The sequence below is a fragment of the Salminus brasiliensis genome, chromosome 21, assembly GCF_030463535.1.
Source record: "Salminus brasiliensis chromosome 21, fSalBra1.hap2, whole genome shotgun sequence".
In the NCBI taxonomy this organism is placed as follows: domain Eukaryota; kingdom Metazoa; phylum Chordata; class Actinopteri; order Characiformes; family Bryconidae; genus Salminus; species Salminus brasiliensis.
In genome coordinates, this window is record NC_132898.1 from 8,370,902 (window position 1) to 8,398,621 (window position 27,720).

The 27,720-nt window shown below is 40.6% G+C and overlaps 1 protein-coding gene across 1 annotated transcript; it reads left to right on the plus strand.

The window, feature by feature from the left end:
- Positions 1-6,894: 6,894 nt before the first annotated feature.
- etnk2 (ethanolamine kinase 2) lies at positions 6,895-27,504 on the plus strand. The gene is made up of 8 exons (XM_072666307.1): positions 6,895-7,243; positions 12,146-12,405; positions 14,130-14,270; positions 18,981-19,123; positions 19,356-19,439; positions 20,658-20,818; positions 21,115-21,188; positions 23,717-27,504. The coding sequence occupies exons 1-8, from the start codon at positions 7,031-7,033 to the stop codon at positions 23,787-23,789; spliced, it is 1,149 nt and encodes a 382-aa protein (XP_072522408.1). The 5' UTR covers positions 6,895-7,030; the 3' UTR covers positions 23,790-27,504.
- Positions 27,505-27,720: the final 216 nt, after the last annotated feature.

Genomic DNA, 27,720 nt, shown 5'->3' on the forward strand with positions numbered 1-27,720 from the left:
AATTTCCTCAATGAAGGTCTTTGTGGTCTTTTGTCCGAGGCTGTAGCCACACATAAAAAAAGAACTGTACCCAGAGCAGATAGGGCAGATAAATGACAGGCATTGTTTTGGGGATATATAGTAGACACAGAGCTTCATTAGAGGACTTTATAGTGGGAGACATATGTGAGGCAGTGGCAGACACTGTAGGTCCTTAAGGGAGTCTGGAGGTGGGTGGGATTATTAGGGCCCCTCTGCCCAGAAAGTGGGAGAGACACATAAAAAAGAACATAAACACTTCTGAGACTGCAGATGGCCTGTAGGTCTGGGCCTCGGGACTTTTACTGCCAACTCTCAGGAAACTAGCTGACCTTTAAGGAGCTGTGGGGTTACAGAGAGAGAGGAAAAAGATGTGGCACAATGTAACTGTGTTATTTGTGGTGATTCATTCTCAGGAATGGCGATACGCTGGTCCTGTGGAACTTCACAGGCTCCAAATGATCAGTAGGACAATAGAATAGTTCAAATAAAAACTACAGAATTTTTGATGCATCCTAAATCATGATCAGAGTGGTAGATGATTCTGAAATAAATGTGATATCTGTCTAAAATCAATATTGCATGTTTCAGAAGTGAAGATCAAAGCTCAAGACAAAACGTGACAAGTAGATCATTACAATGTACTGTTTTATGGAAATGGAAACATCTTTTGAGAAAGACCTGGAAGTACACTATATGGACAAAAGTATGTCATGGTGGTGTCATATTACAGTACCACCCTGGAACTCAGTGAGCTCTTTAGAGCCACCCATTCTTTTACTAATGTGGGTAAAGGCAGACTGCACCGGATTTCAATGATTAAGAGGTGTCCCAATACTTCTGTCCATATAGTGCATTTATATCCACATTATATTGTTAATTGTAACGCTATGAATATTGCTTTTGTTGTCATGTTGTCAAAAATAAAAATGATTACTATGTCAAATTATTTTAGTGCATATGTTAGTGTATATGTTAAAAATATTATATAGATTTAAAATTTCTTAAGCTTTTTAAATGTATTTATTTAAATTCAAATTTTCCCTTATTTCTCCAAATTTGGTATTGCCAGTTAACCCACCTGTTCATAGCTAGTAGCACTAGCAATGCTCCCGACACTAGGAGAGCAAGGACTTAACACATAATACATGCAAAGCCAGACTTTTTTCGAACTGGGCAGCCAACATGCTTGGGTCCCTAGCTCTGCCACCCCAGCTAGCAGATGCCTGTGCTGCCTAACATCGCTTTAAGAGAGATGGGGGAAAGAGCACCGCCTAGAGAGAGCACGGCCAATTGTGCTCTTTCAGACAAGTGGCATGGCCCGAGATTTGAAATTGTGACCCTGGGGCCATAGTGGTAGCGCATTAGACTACTAAGCATTAGTTCTGAAGTGTTTTGTTTTTGGATTGTCTTCAAAGGTTTCCGTTTATTGATCCACTTTAAGTTACTTTTGTACAGGCCATCATATTACAGCCTTTTTATCTTTGTGTAAACACAAATGTTAAACCTTAAAAACATGGAATTTGAGGTGCTTAAACCATCGCACACAACTGTCCTAAAGAACACTTTAACATTATATGTGAAGCATTGCTAAACTTTTAAACAAGTGACAGAGCTATTCATTAAACGCAGTCCATCTGGCGTCCTCACAGTGAAGAGGTTTCCGTTTTATTGGTCATTGGGCTCTTTAAGTGTGTGTGTTTGGTTGCGGTCAAGTGTGAGGGTGTGAGAGAGAAGCACAACCGGGACTAGAACTGTCAACATGAACTTGGAAATGAAAAATGAGCACTGGGTGTGGATGTTCTCGGGGTCACCGAGACAATGCCTCCTGCATGGTGGAGTTTGCTTTCAAATGGCTGAGCGGATTCATCACATGTACAAGAACGGTAAAGAGCAAACATTTCTTCAGAGCTCAGGTGTTATAAGAGCTTTTCAGACCCTAATGCTTGCCCTGTTTTTGCAGTGACAGGTTCACAGGCACCCAGAACACACACACACACACACACTCACACACACACTACCTTATATTCCTGTTGCCAGTTAAATTGCATACTCCAGGGCAACCAAGTGTGAGCCTAAGGTCACCATGATCAGTGCTAAGTGCCGACTAGAGTGATGGAGCTGGGCTGTGGAGCAGTGGAAACTGCATTCTCTGGCCTAACTAATGCTCTTGTGGTTGAATGCAATCAAATCCTCACAGAAATTGCAGAAAAGGAGGAACAGGAGGAGTTCTAATGTCTGATAGACACATAATATTATTGCAAAGCCTCTATTAGCCTTTATTTCGAAAAATCAGGCATGAGGCATGTATCATTATAATTAGGAACTTTCAGCAGTATCTAATTTCCAAGCTTTATCCAATCTCTGACTAATTAAACCTTACACTAACACTCATCTAACATGGGCTCCTCTGAGCCACTGTCTAAAGATCTGAAAATGAAAGAAACAGATGCCAACAAGGCAGGGGAAGGCCATAAGAAGATAGCCAGAGGTTTTCAGCTTATGGTTTCCACAGTGCAGACTGTTCTTAAGAACTGACAGTTCAGGAGAACTGTGGAGTCAAGATGAGAGCCGGAGGACTCGTGAAGAGACCTGATCATATGGCAATGAGGGCAAACACTCATACGGCTGACAAGTACCTGCATGGCAGTTTAGCTGACTCAAGAGGGTGGTGCACTGTTCCACTGTGCAGCGTTGCTTACACAAACGCAGTCTTCATGGAGGAGTCATAAGAAGGAAATCTTATCACAAAGCAAGATTTGTTGACAATAGAACTCTTTGGCCATTATCAGCAAAGGTACAATTGAAGAAAGTAAAAAACTGCATTTCATGAAAAGAACACCTTGCCAACTGTGTCATACAGATGATCTGTGACGCTTTGTGTTGCTGATAGTGGGATTTTGGCAATATTGCAGAGGTGGAGGAAACAATGAATTCGTCAAACTATCTGTTAAAAGGCTAAAGCTGAAAAGAGGGAGGCTTCTATAACATAACATTAACCTAAACATCATAGCAAATGTGTGAACAAACCTTAAATAACCTGTGCAGGCAAGACAAAACAGAAATATCTCAGAACTAGAGGCCTTCTGCAAAAAAAAAAGAGTGGGCAGAAATTCCAACAAGACCTAAAAACTCTGTTATGCTATGCTAGGCCAAGGGTGGCACACGTTTTCTTACCGTGAGCATCTGTATATAATCATAATACTATGCCCTGTATGTATTACATACACTGTATGTAAGCCGCTTCATGTAAAAATGCTTATGTAAAAGAACATTCTTTTCAGTTCTTCACCCTCATAACTACACTACTGACATCATTAACAGCAATTCCATAGGCCTTACAATAGAACCTTGTGGGACACTGCAAAATATACCGAATATGCTTCTGAAATAATTGATAGTATTTTCTGCCCAGGTATTAATAGCAGAATTATTAAGCTAGGGTTCAGTGGGTTAACTTTGGTTTGCCTACAAAGTCAGGAGAGCATTCCATTCCCAAAGAAATACCAAACAGCCCTCGAAAGGAAAGATTGGGACATGTATCTGCAAGTGTGAAAGCATGACATCACTGTGTTTGCTGTATGTGTTTGACATGCAGAGTGAAACGAGAGAAAAGCTATTCAAGGAGCCATAAAATTAAGCTTCCAGCTAAACACACTTAATCATTTCTGATGTGGGAAATCTCAAGTACATAAACAAACAGACTTGGATCTAATGGTAAAATTATTGGCCTTTGGCAATGTGATGCAGTGGAACAGTGTATATCATAAATACCCCCAAATCCCAAAATGCAAATCCCAACCTGCGATCTGAGCCCTGTCCTCCAAGATGGTCTAAAAATGGTTTTACATCTGTGTGTTCATTAAAACATCTCCAAAGCTCTCCTCGTGGTCTTGTATTATGTAGAGCAGAGTTATCGTCCAACGCTTGGTTTGGTAAATCAGTGCTTATTGATATTAAATCAGGATGGAATTGAACACATCCATGCTGTTCCAGGAGAGACATCTGGAACCAAGCTTTGTTCTTTACACCATCTCACAATATCTCAAGTACTTTCTTCAAAATCAGACATTCTTGTTCCTTTACAGTATTTATGTTTACCTGCATCTGTTCTAATGGGATCTGGCATTTTCACAAGCAAAAACACTCTTACTGCTGTTATATATTGTTTTTAATAATATGGTTAAGTTCCTAAGAGTTGTTAAATGTAATAAACATCCATTTGCATTTTTTTCACTCATAAGACATCTATTTGGGCATGTAGTCATTAAAATGTGAAAATTCCACTGTTCAAACTTCTGAAACCGAAACAGCTTACTCCTACTATAATATTAATATTACTAATGTTAATAATAAACATGTACTAGTATTAATAAAATTATTTTCATTCATGCAAGTAGTCATTGTAGATTGGCCTAGGTATGAGTGTGAGACCGAATGTGTTTGGTATCCTGCAATAGACTGGTGCCTTATCCAGAAGGTATTCCTGCCTTGCACCCATTGATTCCCGGTAGTCCCTGGACCCACTGCGACCCTAACCAGGAAGAAGCGGATAAGAAGTTGGATGGATTGATTTTTGATATGACGGTGGGTCGATGCACCCACTCCTAAAACACATCTGGTGGGACTGTCAATGCTAAATTGCCCCTTAGATGTGAGTGTGAGAATGAATGAGTGTGTGTGATACCCTGCAATGGACTGGACTGTATTCCTGACTTGTGCCCAATGATACTGGGTAGGCTCTGCACCCACAAAGCAGATGAGAAGACGAATTAACAAATTTCTGATATTCAGAAACACGGCAATACAAAGTTTAGGCATTGCTGGGAGGCTGAAGGAGAGAGCTTCTAAAGATGTATTCTGGGTTGGTTAGACTCTAGAGGGCACTCCGTCCTCCAGAGCGCCCAGTAATATTTTAGGTACAATGAGAGAAATACGAAGCTGCCAGGATCCCCTTGAAGTCTATGTAGTGAGTAGAGGAGGCCCTCCAGTGGCTATGGGTAGCATACAGTGTCAGCAGCAGTAAAATTCAATGTCATGAAATGTGATTTTATATATATATATATATATATATATATATATATATATATATATATATATTATAAAACACTACACCTGACCTGAAATACTAACTTAAGCTCTATGTAGTGCAACAAGTCTGCTAATTTTGTGAATAACTGCTTTGTCGCAGGCTTTGGTTTAGAACTGTGGTGTAATGCTTAGCTTTTTGATGCTGGCTGTGTAGATTTAGCTGGCAAACTAACATGCTCACATGGCAAGTGGAAATCATACGCTCATATTTAATGAGCGGTCGGAGAGGCAGTCCATACGACCACTGTGCTACACCTCCAGAAACGCTTATGTGCACACAAGCCTGCCTGCCCACCTTCAAGCTTTGTAACCTTTGTGGCCCTGACGTAGACTGTGATACTTTCAGCCAATAAAATCCCCTCTTTTCGCTGGTGGCTCTCTGCTTTAAATTTGACATTTTTTCCTGTTTTCTGGTGGTTGCTAGGGTGTTGCTACGCAGCTGCTATGGTATTTTAGGTGGTTGCCATGGCGCTGTTTAGATGTTCCAAGGTGGTTGGCATTGTATATCAGGTGGTTTCTAAGGCTGTTGCTAAGGTATGTCAGGTGTTCCAGGTGGTTGCTTATGTCTTGGTCGTTGCTATGGCAGCTCATTTGGTATTTCAACTGGTTGCTATGTTGTCTCAGGCGATTGCTAGGGTGTTGCCAGGTAGTTGTTGAGGTACCCCATGTGGTTGGTTGGGTGTTACCAGTGGGTTAGAAACCTATGCTGCCGCAACCGACAACTAATTGCTGCTCTTGACCACCAGATGGAGCCACAGCACAACATCTACTAGACTAATTCCCAGGTGAGCCGGATTCTCTCCTTGGAGGCTTAGAAATGTCCAGAAGCTCCACACACTGTCAGAATAACGAGTGTCCAACATTGCATTGTATTAAATATTAGGTAACACCGATCCTAGTTTGCACTTTGATGTAACCGGTCACCGAAGCCTACTTCAGTGAAACCTGGTGAATTATTTAACCATACTTCAGCTATCGGTGCTTTTATTATAGTAAACTACGTTTAATTAAGTATATATATATTTTTTAATTTGAGCACACAATTACTTGAAATCCTGCCTGTATGAGTAAAAAAATCAGATTTATATATCAATATTTCAAGACAGACTTTAAGATTGATCATTTAGTAAACGAATGACACAATGCACTAGACGTCCAACAGCCTACAGTACCTGTAATAACCTAGATATGTAGAACTTATACGCAGTTAAGAAATGTGAGTTAATTATTGTAATAGGAACCAAGTGTGGATCTGAAGAGTTCACACTCGCTGCTGACCTTTAAACCCCTCCCCCCCTTTAAATCCCCTCAGGCTGCTTGCTGGTGGGCTCAGATAATGGGCGGGTCCGCCGGTGTCGTCCCTCTGCGAGCGGCAATCGGGTGATTCCGCGAGGGCGGTGCCTGAGAGTGAGGAGGCGGGTTTTTTCTTTTCCCACCCGCATCTAGGCAAGGCCCGCCCCTGCAGGGCTACGATTGGCCCAGAGCTCAAAACGCGCTAGACAACCCCAGCCTTTAGTATGAGCGTTCTCTAATAATAGCACTGCGTACTGCGTGCGGGTCTAGATTTCAACCAATCCTGGTACGGCGATAAGGGCGGGACCTGTCTGAATTTCTGTCCAATCACAACGCATAACTAGCCTTCTAGCACGGCGGTCCTGCATTGGCCTGGCCAATCGTAGAGCGGAGGACTGTCTGCGAGTTTGAGCTCCTTGCCAATCCCAGCGCAGGGAGGGCGGGACCTGGATGAATACGGGTGGAGTGGAATAACGCCGTTCTAACTGACGGTACCAACCGGCATTTTTTTTACTCACATCATCCGCCCACTGCTAAGAGCAAACCTCACTTTACAGCAGCTGACGGTGAACAAGCTGTCAAGCTCGGCGACCCAGGACGTTTTCTGTTATTTTATCGTGAGGTTTGAATGTCGCAGGATCCGATCATATCGGACGGTGTCACCAGCTCGAAACGGAAAATAAAGCAGATGATTATGGAGACAGAGATACACGTGCCCGTGGGCTCGCCGGTCATCCGAAAATTCCCGATATTTGTGGACGAGCACAACGTCACAGACGGGGCGATGAAATTAATACAAGAGCTGCGACCGACCTGGGACATAAACGCGGTGAAGACTAAGGTGGGCCCTTAGCTGTACACGTCTCCCAGTCATTAGCTGACGTTAGCTAGCGATGTTAACACCCTCACCTCCCGAGCCGGTTCACTGTCTTCCAGCGCACACCTCCTCCCTGAGCCTCCAGACGTCTCGGACAGAGACCTGCAACCCCAACACCCAGCACATAGCTATCTAACTAACTAGCTAGCTAGCTAGCTAACTCACTAACCGACCAGCGTTTAGATACTAAGCTAGCTAAGTTAGCTAGCTGTATGGCACTGCTGGAGCTTGAGTGAACCGCTTGGCTAAGCTAAGCTAGCTAACGCCCTCTCTCAGCTTAATCTAGACCAGCGAGTTTAGCACGAAACTCAGTAGCTAGCTATATTTCACCTGAATTAGCTAGATATCACCTCGAAAATCGTTTCCAGAGAGGTTTGGTATTTGTATGCTAAAAGCCTTGGAGAGATACTGTGTTTCAGTGATGCTGAAATATCGATATCTAGCTAGATCGTCAGAAATGCGTCCACTAATGAGGGACTAGGTTGCTAGGTTAGCTGAATTAGCCCCAACGCGTTTATTATCTAATGATTTTTTTAAATTATCATTATTTCAAACAACGTAATACATTATAGATAGTGCTAGCAGTATTTAACGTAGAGGGTAAAGCTGTCCAGCGTTTCTAGCTCCTTATATATGTGAGTAAACCGCTGTGTGTCCTGCTTCTCCCTCTCTACTGAGGGCAGTAGGAGCCAAACCCATGTCCTCCACGTCTGAGGGGACCATGGCTAAGAGGACAGGGGCTCCAAGGACTCTGAGCTAGCACTATATCTATTCCAGAAAAAAATACAATATGGTGCTATTATGATATAATGTGATTTAGCATAAGCAGTATATCACAAAACTCCTCACGTTCAGGTCCTTGACTCGGTGGCATCTGGTGTTAGGGGTCTGCCAGAAAGCAGCTGGCCATGACGTATGGAGTAATAGTTAAGTAATACAAGCTTACTTTTATATATTTAAAAAGCTAAAACAAACTATAATGGAAGAAAATAAATGTGGTAATAAGAATTATGACTTTGCTGTATTGTACTTTTATTGTGTTCATAATGCTTGGCACTCACAATGAAGTGGTTGTGGTAGTGTAGTGGGCGACGCCACGAGCATGCCACACCGTGCCACCCCAATAAGAGTCCTAATGCCACCTTCGCCTACCCTTGTAACATGATTCCAGTGTAAGTTACTCTGGATAAGAGCATCGGCCAAAGGCTGTAAGGGAAAACGTAAGAATCAAAAGGCATGACCGTAGTGAGCAGCTCTATGGTCTTCGGCTTCAGTACAACCTGTGTGTTTAATTACCAAAAAAAAGGTTTGATACCCTGAGCTGGTTAATCTGCCTGGCCATTCGGCAGATTGCTAGACAGTTTGAGATTTGCATTATGTAAAATATACCTGGTCTGGTCATCTTGCGAATGATCTTTTAGTATCGCATGCTGTAAGAGTGCATCATGGTTCTCCAACTCTTCGATTGGACTAGAGTTTGGGATCTTAACTAACCATTTCAATCCCCCAACCCATTTCTACTGTTAGGACACATGTTAGGAGTCCAGGTGTTTGACATTCATTGGTAGTGTTTATAGACTGAGTACTATTCATTTGTGTTGCAGGTGGCCAGCTGTTGTCTTTGGGTTATTAAGGCTTGAAAGGCAAAATACGAGATGTCGGTAGGGGTGGGAAGATCTGGGCATCTCATAACTCCATTTCGATTCTATCTGTACTTTCATTTTTGTTTTCTGTAGGCAGAGTTATGGCTTTCAATCTTTGAATGTAACTTAAACACAGCACACCCATGCGTAGGTCTGAATGCCTACAGGTTTGTTAGACCTTGTAATAGATTTGAACAGTCACAATCTAATATGAAGGAAACCAAACTACACCTTTTAAAAGAGAGGTTTACATGTTTCTTTGTTGTCTGTGGGTCTGTATAGAAGTTAGACAACTCCAAGATATTTGCATGATTAAACTGGTTATTTTAGAGCTGGGCGATATGGAAAAAATATTATATCACAATATTTATCACAATATTTCATCATGTAGACAAAATGCACCAGCAGCATAAAATTGTAAAAAACTGCTATTCAAATACTCTTCCAAACTGAGCACTGTGCTTTTTACTCAAAATATGCTGCACTCCATTGAATTAAATAAGACTGATTACACTCTTTGTAATGAAACATGCAGATAAGCGCTGACAATATCCAAGATACACTCATAAAAGCATATGATCAAATATTGTCATATTGCCCAGCCCTAGTTTATATGGTTCTCACCAAGCCCTTTTATAATGATATATATATATATATATAGTTGTCACATGGTATACAGTATAGACGAAAGTCTGTATTATTGTATATACTGTAGCCTATAGTGCTTACTTCTTAATGCACTAGTGTTTGTAGTTGTACAATTCTGCTACGAAATGACTCCACAGATCCGACAAAGCTAACCCAAGCTTAAAAATCAATGACTTTTCCTAATTCATTAAACCCAAGTTTTTTTACCCAAACTTCACTGTCATCGTCATTATAGTTATTGATGGAACTTTATGACTCTTTGATAAGTTCTTTCTTTATATTAGGTCATGCTAAGTGCTGCCACGGTGCACTTTAATAATGCTTTCAGCGTTGCAAGGTATTTTAATGCAGTGCTTCTTCCACACAGCCCAAAATATGTACTGTCTGTACTGGGGGGTTCCTTGATCAAAGGTTTGATAATAGTATTTTTGGTAATATGGTACCAGAATAAATTGGTAGGACTGTTTATGTAGCTGCTGTCAGTGACACACTCTGCCCTCCGGTTACATCCACATACGAGTGCCAAAGTCAGATGTTTACCACTGCTTTCAGCCAGGCTGAGTGGCCCTAATCCTGGCCTTTCCTCCACACGGACAGCGATGCAGTGTAATGCAGCAATGGACCACCTACATAGCTTTCATCAATGGGGGGAAAAAAGCATGCATTGTTTCCCTAACCACAGTTGCTGTGGACTGAGTGTTGCCATTTGGACAAGGCCAACATGAGAGTCCAGTGAGAGTTTTGGCTTGTCAACAAGTTCTGTGGACACGTGGCACCAAGGGATCACCATTCATGAGATTAGTGAATCAGATTACAACCAGACAGTCACCTGCATCACAGGGCAAATTAGTGGAGTGGGATGACACATTTCAGGTCACATGACGTGGCTGAAAGGAACAGTAAAGGTGAGGGGCGTAGCATGTTAGTTTGCTGTCTGCTGCTACAGTTGTAGATATTCCTCACGTGCCAGAATATTCCCAATCTCTGACCACACATATTATTCAAGTGCCAGTAAAGTCAACATATTTGGCCATAACTATTCTTCAGGTGCCAAAATATTAATGAGATCTGCCCTTAGATATTGTACTGCAAGGCTATTCACCAGATCTGGCCTTAAATACTCTAGTGCCAGGATTATTCACTAGATCTGACCTTAGATAATCTAGTGCCCGAATATTACTTGGATCAGCCCTTAAATATTTTAATGCCCAACCATTTGACCAGATCTGCCCTTAGATATTCTAGTGCACAGCTATTCATCAGATCAGCCCTTAGATATTCTAGTGCACTGCTATTTACCAGAACTTCCCTTAGATATTCTAGTGCAAGAATATTATTCAGATCTGACCTTAAATGGCCATAAATATTCCTCAGATGCCAGGATTTCTATCCCATAGATACTCTTCAAGTGCCAGAATATTCACCTGATCCGACCTTAGATATTCTAGTGCCAGAATATGAATCAGATCTGGCCTTAGATATTGAAGTGCCAACATTTTCACCAGCTCTCACCTTAGATGTTCTAGTTCCAGGATATTCCTCAGCTCTGGCCATTCTTAGAGTGCCAACATATTTACTATATCGAATCAAAGGTGTTCAAGTGCCAGAATATTCACCAGATCTTGGCTTAAGCATTTATGTAGTGCTAATATATTTGTCCTGTCTGGTCATAGAGAATGTTTCATGTGCCTGAATGTTTACCATATATGGTCATAGATATTAAAGTGCCAGAAAATTATTATTCTGTCTATTCATAATGTTCTGTATCAACCCCAAAATTTAAGAGAGTGTTAAGCACTTTCTTTAGTTTGTTAATTTCTCTCCTTGTTCCTTTGCATTGGTACTAAAAGTATTAGTTGCCTCCTTTACCTATTTACCGTTTAATTGATCTGTTTTGGCTTGTACCTTCTTCCTGCAACACTGTTTTTGTTTATCAGTTGAAATCCATGAAATGTGGGTTATTTCTCTGATTCCTTTACGGGTGAGCGACTGTTAAAAGCATGCAAGTGCTTATCAGTTTTAACACGTGATGGCATAGATAGGCAGAGTTGTTTTTGCCCAAAAAAATAAAAAAATACAGCAGGTCTTACTGGCCTCATTGTTTTCCTCCCTGCATAGATCCATCCAAATAATGGGACAACAATTCCAGAGCAGTATCCAGTATGAGTAGCGATCTATGCCTAGAATCTCCAGCACTGTGCCATCTCTATGTAAAGCTATTTGAGGAATGTCAGAAATGTTCTGATGGGGAGTCAGGCCAGTGGTGTGGATTGTGTTGGTCTCTTTCACTGGATTCTCTGTTTTTACCAGTTTAATACTTTTGCCAATTCCAGTCACTATGAAATATGGTATTTGCTGTAGACTGGTTGTTTAGAACCATAATCAAACCAGCTGATCCCAGATCTGTATTCTTACTCTGAGAATTAACTGTGATTAACTATACATCTATTTGAATATATTTGATATTCAAATAGATTTATATTAACAAAGGTTCTTAAATCTGAAACTGTGAAACAGCCTTACATAAGCTTCATTTTTGAACCACCCCCTCTAAAGCTTAATTTCTCTCCTCTAGTTTTTCACGGATGGAACAACCAACAAGCTGGTGGGCTGCTATGTGGAGGACAGTCCGGAGGATGTGGTGCTGGTGAGGGTGTATGGCAACAAGACAGAGCTGATCGTGGATCGTGACAACGAGCTGAAAAGCTTCCAGGTGTTGCACGCTAACGGCTGCGCCCCACGCCTCTACTGCACCTTCAACAATGGAATCTGCTACGAGTTCATGCAGGGAGATGCCCTCGGTACCCAGGACGTCAGGGATCCTGTGCTGCTCAGGTTAGTCCTCAGGACAGTCAATTCTCAGAGTGCAAACTTCAGTTTATGGTAATGCTGCCCATGAACAGTATTTCAAAACCAGCTTTGATGTCCAGCCTAGCTGCCCTGCACCATCTAGTTTAACCCTAATCTATGTTCATGCTGGAACTAAATTTGGCAAGGTAGTTGAATTCTTGGTCAGGCTAAATGGGACTACCAAAAAAACCCCACGCATGTACACATTTTACCCCACATTACCCCATACATAGTCAGCCAAGACCTGTTTGGTGTCTGCAGTTGATTTTAGTTTTGCGCGGGATCTACGAGACTAATGGAGCAATTAATGGATTATTATACCTTACTAATTAGCACTGATCAAACTGGGTGCCTAATTGCTTTGCATTAGCCACAACCCAACAGTTTTGGAGATTTGTACTGTAATAACTGGGAAATACATGTAGCATAGCTTATAAAATCTGACATTTTTGTATGTATATTTGATTGTTACAACTATCTTTATCTTGATCATTTTTTTTAGCTGGATGTTGTATCATTTTTCTGAGAGGTTATAAATGGCATCTGGTTGAAATATGAACGTTCTCGTAATGCTCAGCATGGCGCACGTTTACCAATAAAGTCCCGCCATTTAACAAATGAGCCAATCAGCTTGCTGGTTCTGCCACAAACGCACCCCAGTAATTCACAGAAATGTAATGTTAATTAACCAATAGGGGAATAGATAACTATGAACACAAGCGCAAAATCCCTGAAAAGCTGATGTGGGAATTAACCTACGAGACCTTGCACAATTTCTAGGAAATCACTGTATGAACAGAAGCTGCTACATTCCTGGTAAACATCAAGATTAAAGGCAGTGAAAGAGTGCAGTGGATCTGTAATACTTTAGTCTAAGAGTTTTTAGTTTAGTTTTACAAGTGAAATATGTGTTCATATGTGACTGCTTTTGTGCAAGAAGTGGTGTGGCTTGCCAGAAAAACAATATGTTTATGTAGGCCACAGTTAGGTTTTGGCTTTTTACAAGAGCAAATATGTTTTAACACATTTAAGTAGGAAAATTTGCTTTTGACTTTCCATTCCGATGGACTGCTAGATATAAGGGGATAAGTTTTGTCCAACTATGCCTGGAAAAGTTGTGAAACTAAAAATAAATGACTGTATTTTCACTGCAGTACCTTGAACATTTAATAGGATACTCATAGTGACTCTTTAGGTAAGCCAAGGAGAAACTTATGTAGAGATCTGAGCTAGCCCGTATTTGGGGACATTCAATGACAGTTTAACCATAAACCGTGCAACACCTTTGTGTAGGGTTTAGTCACATGGTCACCTTCCAAGAATGTGATGAATGAAACTGTGCAGGCCATTGAGCCTTGACCTTGTGACACTTTCCAGGTGACTGGTACACCTGTTCCTGCGAGCGTTGTTTTGAAATCGTCAGAGTTTGGCCTAAGCCTGTCCATGCATTTCCTGTGTCACATATCCTCTATCCAGTGTCCTTTTTTGGCTTGGGTTCTTCTTAGTGTTTGTTCTCCGTCCTTTGGGAGTTTTTGCTGTCACTGTCGCCCTTGGCTAGGCTCATTAGAGTGTAACTGTGCTTGCATTTCTGGAATAGCGCTATGGGACAGTGTGTGTTGGTAAAAGTCTTCTAGAAATAAAATTGAATTAGTGACTCAGTGTAAACACTGCACTTTGTGTGTGACTTGATGCTTTGTGTGTCTTCTCAGACTTATTGCTACTGAGATGGCCCGCATCCATGCCATCCATGCCCACAATGGCTGCATTCCCAAACCCAATTTGTGGATCAAGATGCGCAAGTACTTCTCTCTAGTGGCCACGGAGTTCACCGACCGAGCCTCCAATGCCAGGTAAGCTGACCTTACTTAACCCAGTCAAGTAAAGAACACTATAAAGCTGTAACTATGTAACTGATGATGTATTCACTGTTACAGATGGATTAGTGCAGTACTGCTACCATAATCACACATGTGTATCACGTTCAGTTTCGATAGACATAACAGAACAAACAGCTGTTTATACAAACATACAACGTATTGCACATGTATAATCACAAAGGAAATATGCTTTTACTACAATATAAGATCAAGATAAACGCACATGTAATACCGGAAGCTGTGGTTAATTACTGCACAGTTATTGCATGATTGTTAAAGTGTAATTGAACAGTTATTAGAGACACTTCCTATGGGTCGACTCCTAGCACAGCATTCTTGCGTTCCAACCCCAGCATAGCGTTCCTGAACTGGTTAGAAGGAAATGGAAAGCAGGTTAATTCAGTCCCTTTAACATAGACTCTTAATAGGCCAAATACAATGAAACAGTAGGTTTGGAAAGGTATTACAGCTGGCAAATAAGGGCATGTACCCGCACACTATTTTTTATTTTTTTGTTAATCAGTAAATTGTTTTACTGTTTGTCAAAACAACAAACACCCTACATGTGTGAAATAGCCTATAGTAATTTACCAGAAGATGTTACAGTCAAAACAACCCCAGATGTAATACTGTTACACACCTGTGTGCTAGCAACGAGCTTTCTCCACAGAAAGCTTTCTGGCTAGCAAAGCCAAACCTGTAATGTTCAATAGACGTAAACACATGCTGGCTCTTTCCTGCTTTTTCAAAGCTGCAATACATATTATTAAGGTTGTTGAATTGGCGTTTTAAAGTGAAGGGTGGGGGGCTTGACTTCACTAGCAGGCTTTGCTAAAACTGATAATATTTACTTTAGCATTGATGCTGTCTTATGGTGAGATGATGTTTAGCACAAGTTTACTTTACCTTATTTCTTCATCCATGACCTTCAGCCCTGTAACGCTAGAGTCTGCACTGCACAGGGTGCCTAAAATGATACACTGAGAAAGCATGGAAGACGTGATGTTGATCCAAAAACACCTGGGAGTGTGGACGTAAGACACAGAGTTAAAAAACAACTTTCTGTTAGATTTTTTATTTGGCAGTCTTGTCAGTGATGCAGCAATTTTGTGAATAATGCCAATTGAAGATTGTAACCTACTGTTTTCTCAACAGTAAATGACTAGAAAAATATTGCAGCTTCCCTTAAATAAACAATGCATTGAGCATTCCAATAAACAATTATTTGACCAATCTTTGCAGACCTAGTCCAAAACAATCTGCTTTAACCTTAATATTTCCCAGCCTCCCACCAGCCGGCCTTGTATTGAGGCTATGTAGGCACAGCCTGGATTACCTGTTCCTGACCAAGCAGTATTATTGATATTATGATCATCTTCAGGATAAGCGCACCTATTAGGCCATTATGTAACGGCAGTCATCAGCTCCCTCTGAATTGCAGAGACACAGGCTTTCGGGGGCCTGCAGATGTTTGCATTCCACCGTTTATCAGGAACGACAGGGCCAATCCTTGCAAAGTGAAGTGTGTCATATGGCAGAGGCAGTTATCAGTCATTAGTCCATCTGCGTCGAGCCGGGGCATTCTCAGAAGGCTGAGGCCATCTAAGCAAGTCTGCATGTTACTTTTTTTCTTTTTTTTTTCTTTTTTTTGCTGTGGACATTGCTTTTTGTATCCATTTCAAGACATTGCAAGATACAGGCCATTGTTTAATGGTTGCAGTTTTAATCTTTTTAGATACACAGCAGTGATTTAACAAGCTCCCACACCGCTGCCACATTGTGATCCCATACTGTATTTAATGTTTCTACAGCTATAATTGGTCTGACCATTTTTGTCTAAACAATAATAAAAGCAAATGTACAGAGAAAATCAACTTCATGGGATGTTCTCGAGCCACCGTAGTGAAAGTGTACAGAGCACGGACTTCTTGAACATTAGGTGCCCCCCAATGACATAACAGTGGTGTCCTAGAGATCATTGATGCCACGGAGGGGAACGACGACTCTGGCAAGTGGTACAGACCAATCAATGTGCCACTGTGGAGGAGTTAACCTCTATAATGAACACCTTCCCCTGGCTGGCTTTTATCTACCTGGCTCGCAGAGTTTGTTACCCTTTTCTGGGTAGTGGCATCTAGGTAGGCTACAGTCATGAGACCTTTTGGAGCAAGAACATCTGTTAATGTAACTTAAAAACTTGACCCTTTCTGTTGACCCATTGGTCTCGAAATGTTCACACAAGTCTCCACCTTTTCTTACAATGACGAAGACTTTAACAGCAATTTAACAGTTTGTTGTGAAAAACATACTCAGGAAGCCATAGGCATGGGAACAGCCAGCAGCTCTGTCCTGTTATACGAGGACACAGTGTGGGTCAGTGCAGTCCACCGTTTCCACCCTGGCGCTATCAGCCACAGCCTTTCACCTGTGATGACAAAGCAGGTCCGAGATTAGGGTCAAAGTGTGACTTCTACCCACTCCAATCCAATGTGCGCACGGTGGTCTGCGAGTTTGCAGACGGCTGCTACGCCAGGATTAGCCTTCTAAGCCCGTTGCTCAAGCAGAGTGCTCCTCGCCACTGGCCTTCTGTGATTGGTTTGGCCACACTGCTTCATTAAGAGACCTGATGAGGGGCATACGTCACTGGCCCATTGAGTGGTTTCATGCTTCTTGTCCTGTACGATGACTTCAAGGCTCACTAATGCTATAATGAGCTCTCAAAGTGAGTTAAAACGTCAGCTTTTAGGCTTGATGTTGGACACTTAGTGTAAGCTGAGGTGAAGGTGCCAATGACCACACAGTCTGGCCAGAGGAGGATGGGTCCCCCTTGTGAGTCTTGGTTCCTCCCAAGGTTTCTTCCTCCAGCTCTGAGGGAGTTTTTCCTTGCCACTGTCGCCGTTGGCTTGCTCACGGGGGTCTTTGACGCTTCATGTTATTTCTTCTTTCTTCTCTGTCTCTGTTCTTTATTAAGTAATAATTATGTAAAGCTGCTTTGTGACGACAACAGTTGTAAAAAGCGCTATACAAATAAATTTGACTTGACTTGACATTTTCACAGTATCCATGTCTGATTTATTATTATTACACCAGTCAGTAGAATTAGGGTTATATTAGCAATCAAAAAATGCAAGGTATTGGATCATATTGTATCTTTGCTTGCTTGTGGCTAGTATATTAGCTTTGGGCTAGCATATTAACTTTTGATTCAGATACTTTAGTTGTATTTTTTTGAATTCTTTAATAAACTGAAAATGGAAATACATTTTTAGCCATGCACATTTTTAGCCATGTCATATCGTCAGTATTACAGTAATGGAAAGGCAGTCATTTTTGTGGTTCCACAACATTTGCATCCTTCTTATCAGATGTCCTTTAGAGTAATGTAGAGACATGGTTAATGTCCTGTGTTTGGGGGGGAAAAAAGTCAAGAAATATCATTTCTATTATAATTCATGCAACATTGTATGATTGTTGTAATGCTGCCTAATAACAAGGCACACTGCTTTCTCTCAGAGCCTAAAAGTATACACCATAGATTTTAATTAAAGTGTCACCGGTCACTGTTACATGTGCTTTATGTGAAATTGTGAAGCAGCGTAGTGAAGGCAGAGCAAAGAAAAGTAGAAATTATATGACAAAGCCCTCCTCGCATGGTCGGTAAGCACAGATTAATGTTACGTCAGCAGACACAGTCGTTTTTAAGGTTTAAGTCATTGTGTTTTGGCTGTGTTTTGTAAGATGGGCTGTATGTTGTGGAAAGGCGAAATAAGCTGAACCCTAGCTAATTTAACTCTCCTTCATTGTTGGGTAACAATTTACTTGGATGGTCAACTGAATGTAAATGATAATCTATTGAATCTAACCCTAACCCTAACCATAACATTACCCTTTTATGGTTAAGTTCAGGGTTGGATTTAGATTTAGGTTAAGGTAAGGGTTAGGATTTTGGGTTGATTCAAGGATAAGGTTAGGGTTGAGTGCACACTGTTAAAAGTATAAATTCCTTGAGAAACTTTTAGGTGTTCTTCAATTGGAAACTGTGGATGCTTTTTCTTTTAAAACCTTTTCTTACTCCACTGTTTCAAATGAAGGAATCCATAAAAGGTCCTCAAGAAACCTTTACTTTTAACAGTGTGTGGTTACATTCAATAGACCGTTATTTACATTCAACTTGCACTGCTGTTCCATAGAATATGACAAAATATTTACCCACATGTCAATTTGCACGCCATTCATATAACCTGAGGCTGTTTTTACGGCTTGTTTTAAAAGGCACCAGAATCTTTGTTGGTGTGGGTAACATTTATAATCACTAAGAAACTCTCATAATTGCGCTACCCCAACTCCCCATGTAAAACCAATTCTGTCCAAAATGAGCTTTACTGTAAGATAGCAGTAGGAGAACTTAAAGCTAAAACCCATTTTTCTTAATTCATTGAGACTGTACATCTGTATCATCGTCATGTTTAATTGCTTAATGGTCCTAAGTGTCTCTCTTTTTAACTTGAATTAGCCAGCATTTGTTTATGCGTGAAATTTGAATAATCGGCTTTGTCAGCCCGCAGTTCTGCCGATATCTGCAGCCGATATTCCAATGTTTATTGCTGTCTGGCCATATCCAGGGAATCTCACTGCTGGTGGGTGCCAGAAAAGACTCAACTGTTTATGTATTCCCTTCCCTAGAATCCGTCAGGAAGTCCCGAGTAAGGAAGTGCTGGAACAGGAAATGACGTGGATGAAGGAACACCTGTCCCAGCTGGGCTCTCCAGTGGTTCTCTGCCATAATGACCTGCTTTGCAAGAACATTATTCACAATGTGAAAGAAGGTGAGCAGTAAACACGGTTACACCTCTGTTAGTGAAACACATTGTTAGATGGTGGTAAAGCATGCTGTTTCTTGTAAATGGTTTTGGGTGGGTCATGGCCGTTGGTTGAGTAGCGTTTGCTTACTTTATTTTAGACCACCTATGGCTGTATAATGTATAACATTAACATGTGGTTCCCTCTGCTGAAACGTCCTGTTAAATGTTTTCATCCTGTTTTCTGCTGCTTTCCTAGGTCACGTTCGGTTCATAGATTACGAGTACTCCAGCTACAACTACCAGGCATTTGACATTGGGAACCATTTCAATGAGTTTGCAGGTGAGGGCACACAGAAAGAGTGACCAGGAACTCAATGAAACATGGTTATTTTATGTAGCTGAACAGATCCAAGTAGAACCTGCTTCTGTATTGATATTACATCCTCCAAACTGCAGGGTTAGTTTTAACAGTTAGTTAGTTGTAAAACTTCTAAGGTTGTAAAAGTAAAGCCTTCTAAAGTGTCCATATCCCCATAAAAATGTGAGACGATCACCTAATTAATTTAATTAATTATTAAATTAAGCTTTCATGCACTGATTGGAAAACATACTAAAGCTGACATGTAAATAAATATAGAAAAATATGTGCTGTTCAACCTGACATATTCAATTGTGCAGGGTGGTGCAGTATAATTGTATAGCAAGGTATTTAAAATATTAACGGTATCTCCAAAGGAAGAAACTCTAAATTATGACTGTTACAACTAGCTACCTTTTTTATTTATTTAAACCAAAAAAAAATAAACTTTAGATACTTTAAATATTAGTTATGAAAAACTATATAAAACTGTGTTTTCTGCTTGTACTGCTCCTTCGTATCAAGATTTCGATGACATCCCAGACATATGCAATGTAAACTAAATAAAAAAAAATAAAAAAAACAATATAAAAGAGCATGATTTGGGTTGTTCGCAGTAATGTGCACTATCAACAGTATTGGAAAGTGACGCAAGTCATAAAAATAAAAATGATGTAAGATATAAAGTGCTTAGGGAAAAGGGCTGTTCAGTTTGCAAACAAAGGCAAAGAGGTTCTGTGCTTCAGACCATATGTAAAAATGAATATGTGACCACACTGTAAATGCTCAGGTTGGAATTCAAGTGCTCCAACAACGAACAGTTGAGCACTGTTTGGAGCCAATTGTCTTCACGTCAGATTTAGCTGCTACTGAGACAACTTCCTCCTTCCTGCATAGAGCATTTCATAGGTTGTGAAAATAGGGGCTTGTGAACAAAGATGGTGCATTATACATCTAACAAAGAGCCATTTGTGATTTACTTGGTGCGCATAGATCTTTACTGGACCTATAGTGTACAGCCATAGTCTCATTACTCCGAGTGCACTAGGACGATGGGAGTCATTTGAGATTCAGCCGTAGTCTGATGTTTTATCACATAGTTTGATGGTTTAATTGTGAGTTTATGTTTATATATATATATATATATGTGTGTGTTTGTGTGTGTTTGTGTGTGTGTGTGTGTGTGTGTGTGTGTTACAGGCATGAGCGAGCTGGACTACAATTTGTACCCCAGTCGGGAGATGCAGCTGGACTGGCTGCATACTTACCTGAAGGCCTACAAGCAGTTCAGTAAGAAGGGGGAGGAGGTGAGCCAGCGGGAGCTAGAGACCCTCTATGTGCAGGTCAACAAGTTTTCTTTGGTAAGTAACTTGATAGTGGGAACATGCGGAGGGAAAAAAGACACTGAAGTAGAGCGGGAAGGTTTCTAATTGAAGCGATAGTTTGACAAAAACTCAAACTGACAAACAAACAGACAAAATGCAGGACTCAAGATGGCTGTTACTATTGTACATTTAGGCTTTGAAACATACCTTTGCCCTGGAAATGGCCTGTGCCTTGGAAATGAACGGGAGGGTATTATGTGTGTGGGAGAATGAGAGAGAGAGGAAGAAATTAGATTAACTTTGGCAGTAACCTCTTGTTCCTCTCTTGACAGGCGTCACATTTCTTCTGGGGTTTCTGGGCCCTCATCCAGGCCAAGTATTCCACCATCGACTTTGACTTCCTTGGGTAAGCAGTCCGCTCCAAAAGTAACCAAGTTTTCTTTTAGATAGAAATTATTTTAATGCAGAAAAATAAAGATGTAGAGAGGAGACAACCTTGTGATGTCTTTCAAATGCCTGGGTTGGCATTTTAGTGTTTACAGTGTCCAGCCAGTCGTCTAATTTGCTCTGATAATACTGTTTGCATCAGTATTGACCACAGTAATTGCCCAAGACTTTTGGCTATACAATCAAAGGTCCTTTGCATCTCCTTTAATAGCCTTGCAATGCCAGCTCCCGCTCTGACCTGTGTATGTGATCAGGATATGTAAATGGCAGCCATAGAGTTAAACACTCGCACTGAGACTTTCCTGTATAATATTCTCAGTTAAACTCTGCAATGCAAATAAATCAAAAGCGTGTGTAAATGACTATGATAAAGATGCAAATATCCTAAATAAACAAAATGTTTTTTTAATATATATATTTCCATAAAGCACATCTGGTGCAGACCATGTTTGCATTTGTGTACAATTGTCCTTACCAAACACCTACTGGACGAGTCAATAAATCCTAGAAAGCATGCATGTGTAGATAAATTCTTTACTAGCTAAAGGTGTACTAGCAGGAGAGACTCAAGTTCAGGATGCCCCAGGATTAAATTCACCCCCCACCCTTAAACTAAACTTCAGTACTTCAGAAATAAGTGTACTCCAACCAAGCCATCTACGGGACACCTGACCTGAAGTGAACCTGGCCCCTCCTGTGTTAATGACGGCCAGCGAATGTAACATTAATGTCTTTTTTTCATCTTAAAAATGCATTGACTGGATCTGCACTGTGGGATAGTATTCATGAATGAAGGGCTCAATGGGGGGGTGCTGCTTTTCTCTGAAGCACCCCTGTGGCTGCAAATAAAAGGGGTGTAGACTGCTGTGGCTACTGTCAATAGGTACCGACGGTGTCCGTTTGCAGGCCGAAACACAGAAACGTGAGCCAACAGAAAGTGCAGACATTGGCGCGCCACCCCAGCGTGTCCATGGCAGGGTCAGTGTTGTCATCTAAAACAAACTCTCAGTGACGAAAATAGCCCCGCATGATTCCACACGCAACATAATAGCTCTCTCTACTGGCCCAGCAGTGACGTCAGCTGTCCGTGGTGTCAGGATTTGAAAGTGCTGCCGTCGTAGGAATGAAATGTGCTGTTTTAGGTTGTTATGCAAGTGCTGCGTAGCACAGGATTAAATGGGATTTGGTGATTTGTTTGTTTTTTTGTTTTTTCCATCCAAAGGAACCTACTGCCCCATCATTGGTTATTGGTCATTGTATTGCTTTTTAGATAAAAGATCTCTTAACAAAGAAAAAAAGTGGATGAGAATTGGTTCAAACACTGGTACCAACGTTCATATCTTGACCAGGTCATGGCTCGACAATCTGAGAGGAACAAAAATAAATGTATAAAAAGGTTATACTTCTCAGCAACAGTCATAATGTTAAGTGATTTTACATAAATAAAAATACATAAAATTAATTAAATGAAGGTTTAATAAGCTATGATGATTACAGATTAAGAAATGGATCCTAAAAGAGTAACCAGTAACCAGTGTAGCTTTAACTAAACAGGTGTAATGTGACTCTTTTACCTAGGAATCATGCTGCTGTATGTTGTACATGTTGGGGGACATAAAGTCTAATGCAGAAGTTTGGGCAGGCTGGTCAAATGCTACAGTTTGCTGATTTTTCAAAGCAAAAATAAGTCAGTTAAAATATGTTGATGTCACCTACCTTGAAAAAGAGAGTGCTTTCCTGTGTGTTTGGCCGGACGTGATGCAGCAATCAGCTTGAACTCCACTAGTTCATCTAACTTGCTTTCCCTAGAAAACAGTCCCTAACTAAAACACACTGAAATATTGTCCACCTTAAATGGTCCAGAACTTACAGAAGGCAGAATGCAACTGTACCACTGTTTTAAGCACAGCAAAGTGCACAGCAAACTTGTTTAATTCTTTTAAATAATTTTATAATGTATATTTTTTTATATCAGTCAGGTCGAGAGAACGCATAATTTGAATCATGAAGTGTCACCACTTTATTAAAACATGCAAAAAACAGGCACTGCCAATTATTCTGCGATCTGACACGCACTCACAGTTCTGAGCAGGCTGCAGCTCCCAATTATCAGCATTTAACTATGAATAAACTGCCTTAATATATAAATATATATATTGAATACTACAGTGGTAAATGCTTATTCTGTGGCATATCTATATCTATATAGTTTGAATTATATTGTCAAATTTTTAAAACCAGGAATCAGGCTTTAATATTTTCATTTCATCACATCAAGGGATGTGACCTTTTGTAGAAAATCAAAACAAGTAATTAGATCAGGAGTGCCAAAACCTTTGCATCTGAATATTGTATAAACAAAATGTTTTGTTGTATTAATGAAAACTAAAACATGTATAAGATGATTTAAGCAAACCAATTAAAAGAATTGGTGCTCCATTAATGTTTAAACTAATTTTACTCTGTTTTGCTTTTTTTTTTTTGTAGTTACGCTGTGTTGCGCTTCAATCAGTACTTTAAGACCAAGCCCATGGTCATGGCCCTCAAGATCCCAGAGTGAGGAGTGTGGAGCAGCAGCACTGCCAATAGACCTTTGACCCTGGAAGCAGAGGCACTTTTTTCAGCTTGGTTTGGGTGCGGGGTACTGCAAGGGTGGGTACTAGGGTGAGTCGAGTTTGAGTCAGGCGAAGTTTCTCCACCATACTGACAAAAAAGCAATCCCCCTTTTTTGATTTCTCACTGACAAACTCGATCCACCCCACTGTCTTTACTTCCAGTCGATCAAGATTCCATCTCTAATTAAGGCACTTTTTTTGTTTATTTTGTTTTCCAATGTATCTTTTCTTTTCTTTTTTATTTCTCCTTGCTTTATTTATTGTGGAGAGCAGTTGCGCATACGTGTACCTTTCTTCCCAGTCAAAGCAGCCTATGACGACGCAAACGTACAGTAGATTCTATGCAGTTAGAATGGCTTTGAGTTTGCCGTGGGCCTTTGCGGTGTGCGCACCTTGGAAAACATTTAAAAAGAGGTTTTCAGAGGGGCCATCGTGGAAACTGTGCTTGGAGCAAAAAGAATAAAGAATCAGACACGTACAACTCGTAACAACACATCTCTGCTGCGTAGGGGGGAAAAGAACCAAAAATGAGTCAGCAGACCTGAAGTAGCATTTTGTAGGTGTGAGGAGGCCGCCAGGCTGATCGACTGACCGTGACTTTTTTTTTTTTTTTTTTTTCCTCTCTCTCTCTCTCTCTCTCTCCTCTTTTTTTTGGACATCTTTCCAGAACATTCCTTAGAAGTTAGGGCCACAGGGGCCATTCGCACTCCACTTTCTAAGGACCAGGCCTTTTCTGCCTTTTAGGCTTTTATGGTAATTAGCAGCTCTGTTGAATTTTCCATTTGTCACAGGTGGTGGAAAATCCCAGCCACCCTCACCTCTTGCCCTTGCATCACCTGGCGAGGAATGTACCGGCTAACTAAAAAGCTTCATCCGTTCTGACGTCCACAATGCTTAGCGCTCTTGGCACGCACTTCTGAAGCCTGAGCCCTCTCCATAAAAAGTGTGATCTGGCCCGCAGTTTCCCAAAACAGGAAAAAGACTGAAATTATATAAGGATGTTGCATAAGTTGATCCAGGTCAGCAGATGCTGAACCTTCGCGTTGGCTCATCTTCCTCAAGCATTAAGTCCAAGATTACTGTTTCTATGGCATCAGAGACAATGGATGCTCTCAAATTTAACCCCTTGATGATCCAATCCAATCCAACCAATGATGCGCAGAGCAGCCTGGTGTAAAAGAAAAAAGAAGTCATCCAGGCTTTAGAGTTGCATCAGGTTTAAAATGGTCTATGTGTTTGGAGCCATCAAATCACCTGGAGTGCAACCAACAGTGATAGTTCCAGCTAACTGTTTTCACTGTCAGCCTTTTAGTACCTTATTTTAACGGTTTTGTTATTTAATATTTCACTAAACATGTTTTTGCACATATTTTTATTTTTGTTTTATTTCCTCCCTGATTAGAACATTCCATCATGTACAATGTTGTGAAAAGTCAGAGACCACCCATCATTTATTTAATATCCCGTCATAACAACTGTTTGGTACGAGTTATTCATTTTTCTAAGGAGATTAGATAGAAGATAATCCACTTGCGTAAGGAACAGAAAAGTTAGCGGAAAATAAAAAAAAAATAAGTCTCCAAAACTGGAGCTTAAAAACTATTTTTATTTTCTTCTATAAGACGAGGAGTTAACACTGTGGTTCTGAAAAGATGTGGAGCAAACGGTGAAAAGAAAGGACAACCAAGAGTCCAGACCTCAACATCATTGAATGTGTTTGGGATGTCTTGGATGTTGAGAAGCTAAAGAATGCTTCAGCTTCTAAGAAAAAAAAACAGAATGAAATGAAGGGTGGTCTCTGAATTTCACACATCTCTGTACTTGCTCCACAAAATCGGCTTCGTTAAAGTCGATTGCTTTGGAGCAGTTCCCAGAAGATCATCTCCAGTGTAAAAGATCTGTGGTGGTTTGACCAGGAAATGCACAAATGTAATTTCTCCTGATCAAATGTAGGCATGCGTCAATCAATGTTAATCCTTGTTTTTGCACCCCTCACTCCCTTCTTCCTGACCCCCCCAAGCTGCATGTTGAAGTGGTTTAGAGTCTGTAGTCAGTTCTGTTTTACACTGAACCCTTTGCTTTAGGCAGTTTCTCCAACCCAAGTGTCCTTCCAGCTGGAGGCCAGTTCAAATCCTGTTCCTGCTAAAGTTCAATGGCATTGTTTTGAAGGTATATAAAAGTGTTCTGATTCTGTAGGCACATTTTAAAGGCTCTGAGCTCAAGCTAGCCACGCTTTGCTGCTCAGGTGCACCCACACTGTCGTACGTTAATGGTTGATGATGCTAGTTAATAATGAAGCAGCCAAAGCTCCCGGCAATAACTGGAACCAAGAGGCACCATGAATAATTTTGTAGCTAGTGAGGCACTAAATGATCCCGAACGACCTGACGGCGCGTTGCAGACGGTTTAGTCTGGCTGCTTCTTCTCTGTGCTTCTGTTCCCATTTTATAATGATTGAAGAGCTTTACAGTCTGCTTTCTGAAAGAGGTGGCCTGTGAACCCTGCCCAAGGTTCTAGATTCCCTCAGGATTTCTCATGAGTGAGTTCAGCTTTGAATGAGGCTTCCACATAATCGAAAGGCAACAGCATTGCTTCAGTGTTTCCTGTAGATGTACATATGTGAATGTGGCCCATGAGGATTTCCCAGAAAGGAAAATACTAAAGAAAGGCTCCACCTGAAGATGCAACAATTGCTGACGGTGAATGACAGCTAATGGGGACCAGTCTGTATGATTCTGATGGACATGTTCTAGCTTTTGTTAATTGCTAGCAACCTATTTAGAACTTTAGGTGAAGCGTTTCTGTAACGTGAAACCTAAAAAGAAAGACCCAAAAATGAATCAATCAACCGATCAGTGAAGGTGTAATTGGGGCACCGGATCGTGGCTATTTTATTAGTTCACTAGCTTACGGTTCGCAGCTCAGCGTGCTTGGCCTTTTCTACAGTAGACATTTGATTAAGGTGACACGTTTAGTAACGAAATGGGAGTGTATTCTGAACTTCATGAAGGTCCAGGTTTTAAAAAAGCCAACTTGTACATGAAGTAGCAGTATTTTAGTAGAGTGTTAAAATCATTAATATAACTTATTATATTTTATTTTTTTAAATAACCTTGTAAGCATTTATTTTCCATGACCGTGTTGGGAATTATCACTTGGGTAGGTCGTTTGTTTGTTTGTTTTTGTTTTTTCTTGCCTGTTTGTTTTCCGAGCATACCAAATGAATTAGTTTTCACAGCTTGCAGTTCTTTTGAGATTACTTTGTGAATGTACTGAACTGACTTGAAACCATGTACAGATAACAGTTGTGTTTCTTTAAATCTCTAGAGACATACACACACACACACACATATATATATATATATATATACATACACACATTTTTTGCAGTTGCCTGAACTGGACTGGACTGAATGGTCTCTGGTTTGTTGCATTGATCTGGGCATAGGCTGCTGCGTGGCTTATCATCCACCAGCAGAGAGCGCCATTGTTTTAACTGTGAAGGGCACAGGTGGTGGAGAAGGGAATGTAAATACTGTGAAATATTGTGAAAAAAACAATACTGTACTGTACAATGACCCTTTTCACTTCTGCTTAAGTGCTGGGGAGAGTAACATTTTGTTCATGAATATTTCCATTAAAAATGCTGTCTAAATTAAAGTATTTTTGTCTTTTGTTCTGCCAAAATCTATTCATCATAAACCTTGAGAATTAAGAGCCACTGCCAGATTCACATTATGAGGAAAAAGGTAAAAAAATGTAGATACACATGTTTTTGGGGTTTTTTTTACACAGTAGTCTATATTTATACATTAGTATTGTGTGTACACTCCTGGCCAAATACCCATCTTGTTGATTTTTCAAAATAGCTTAAAT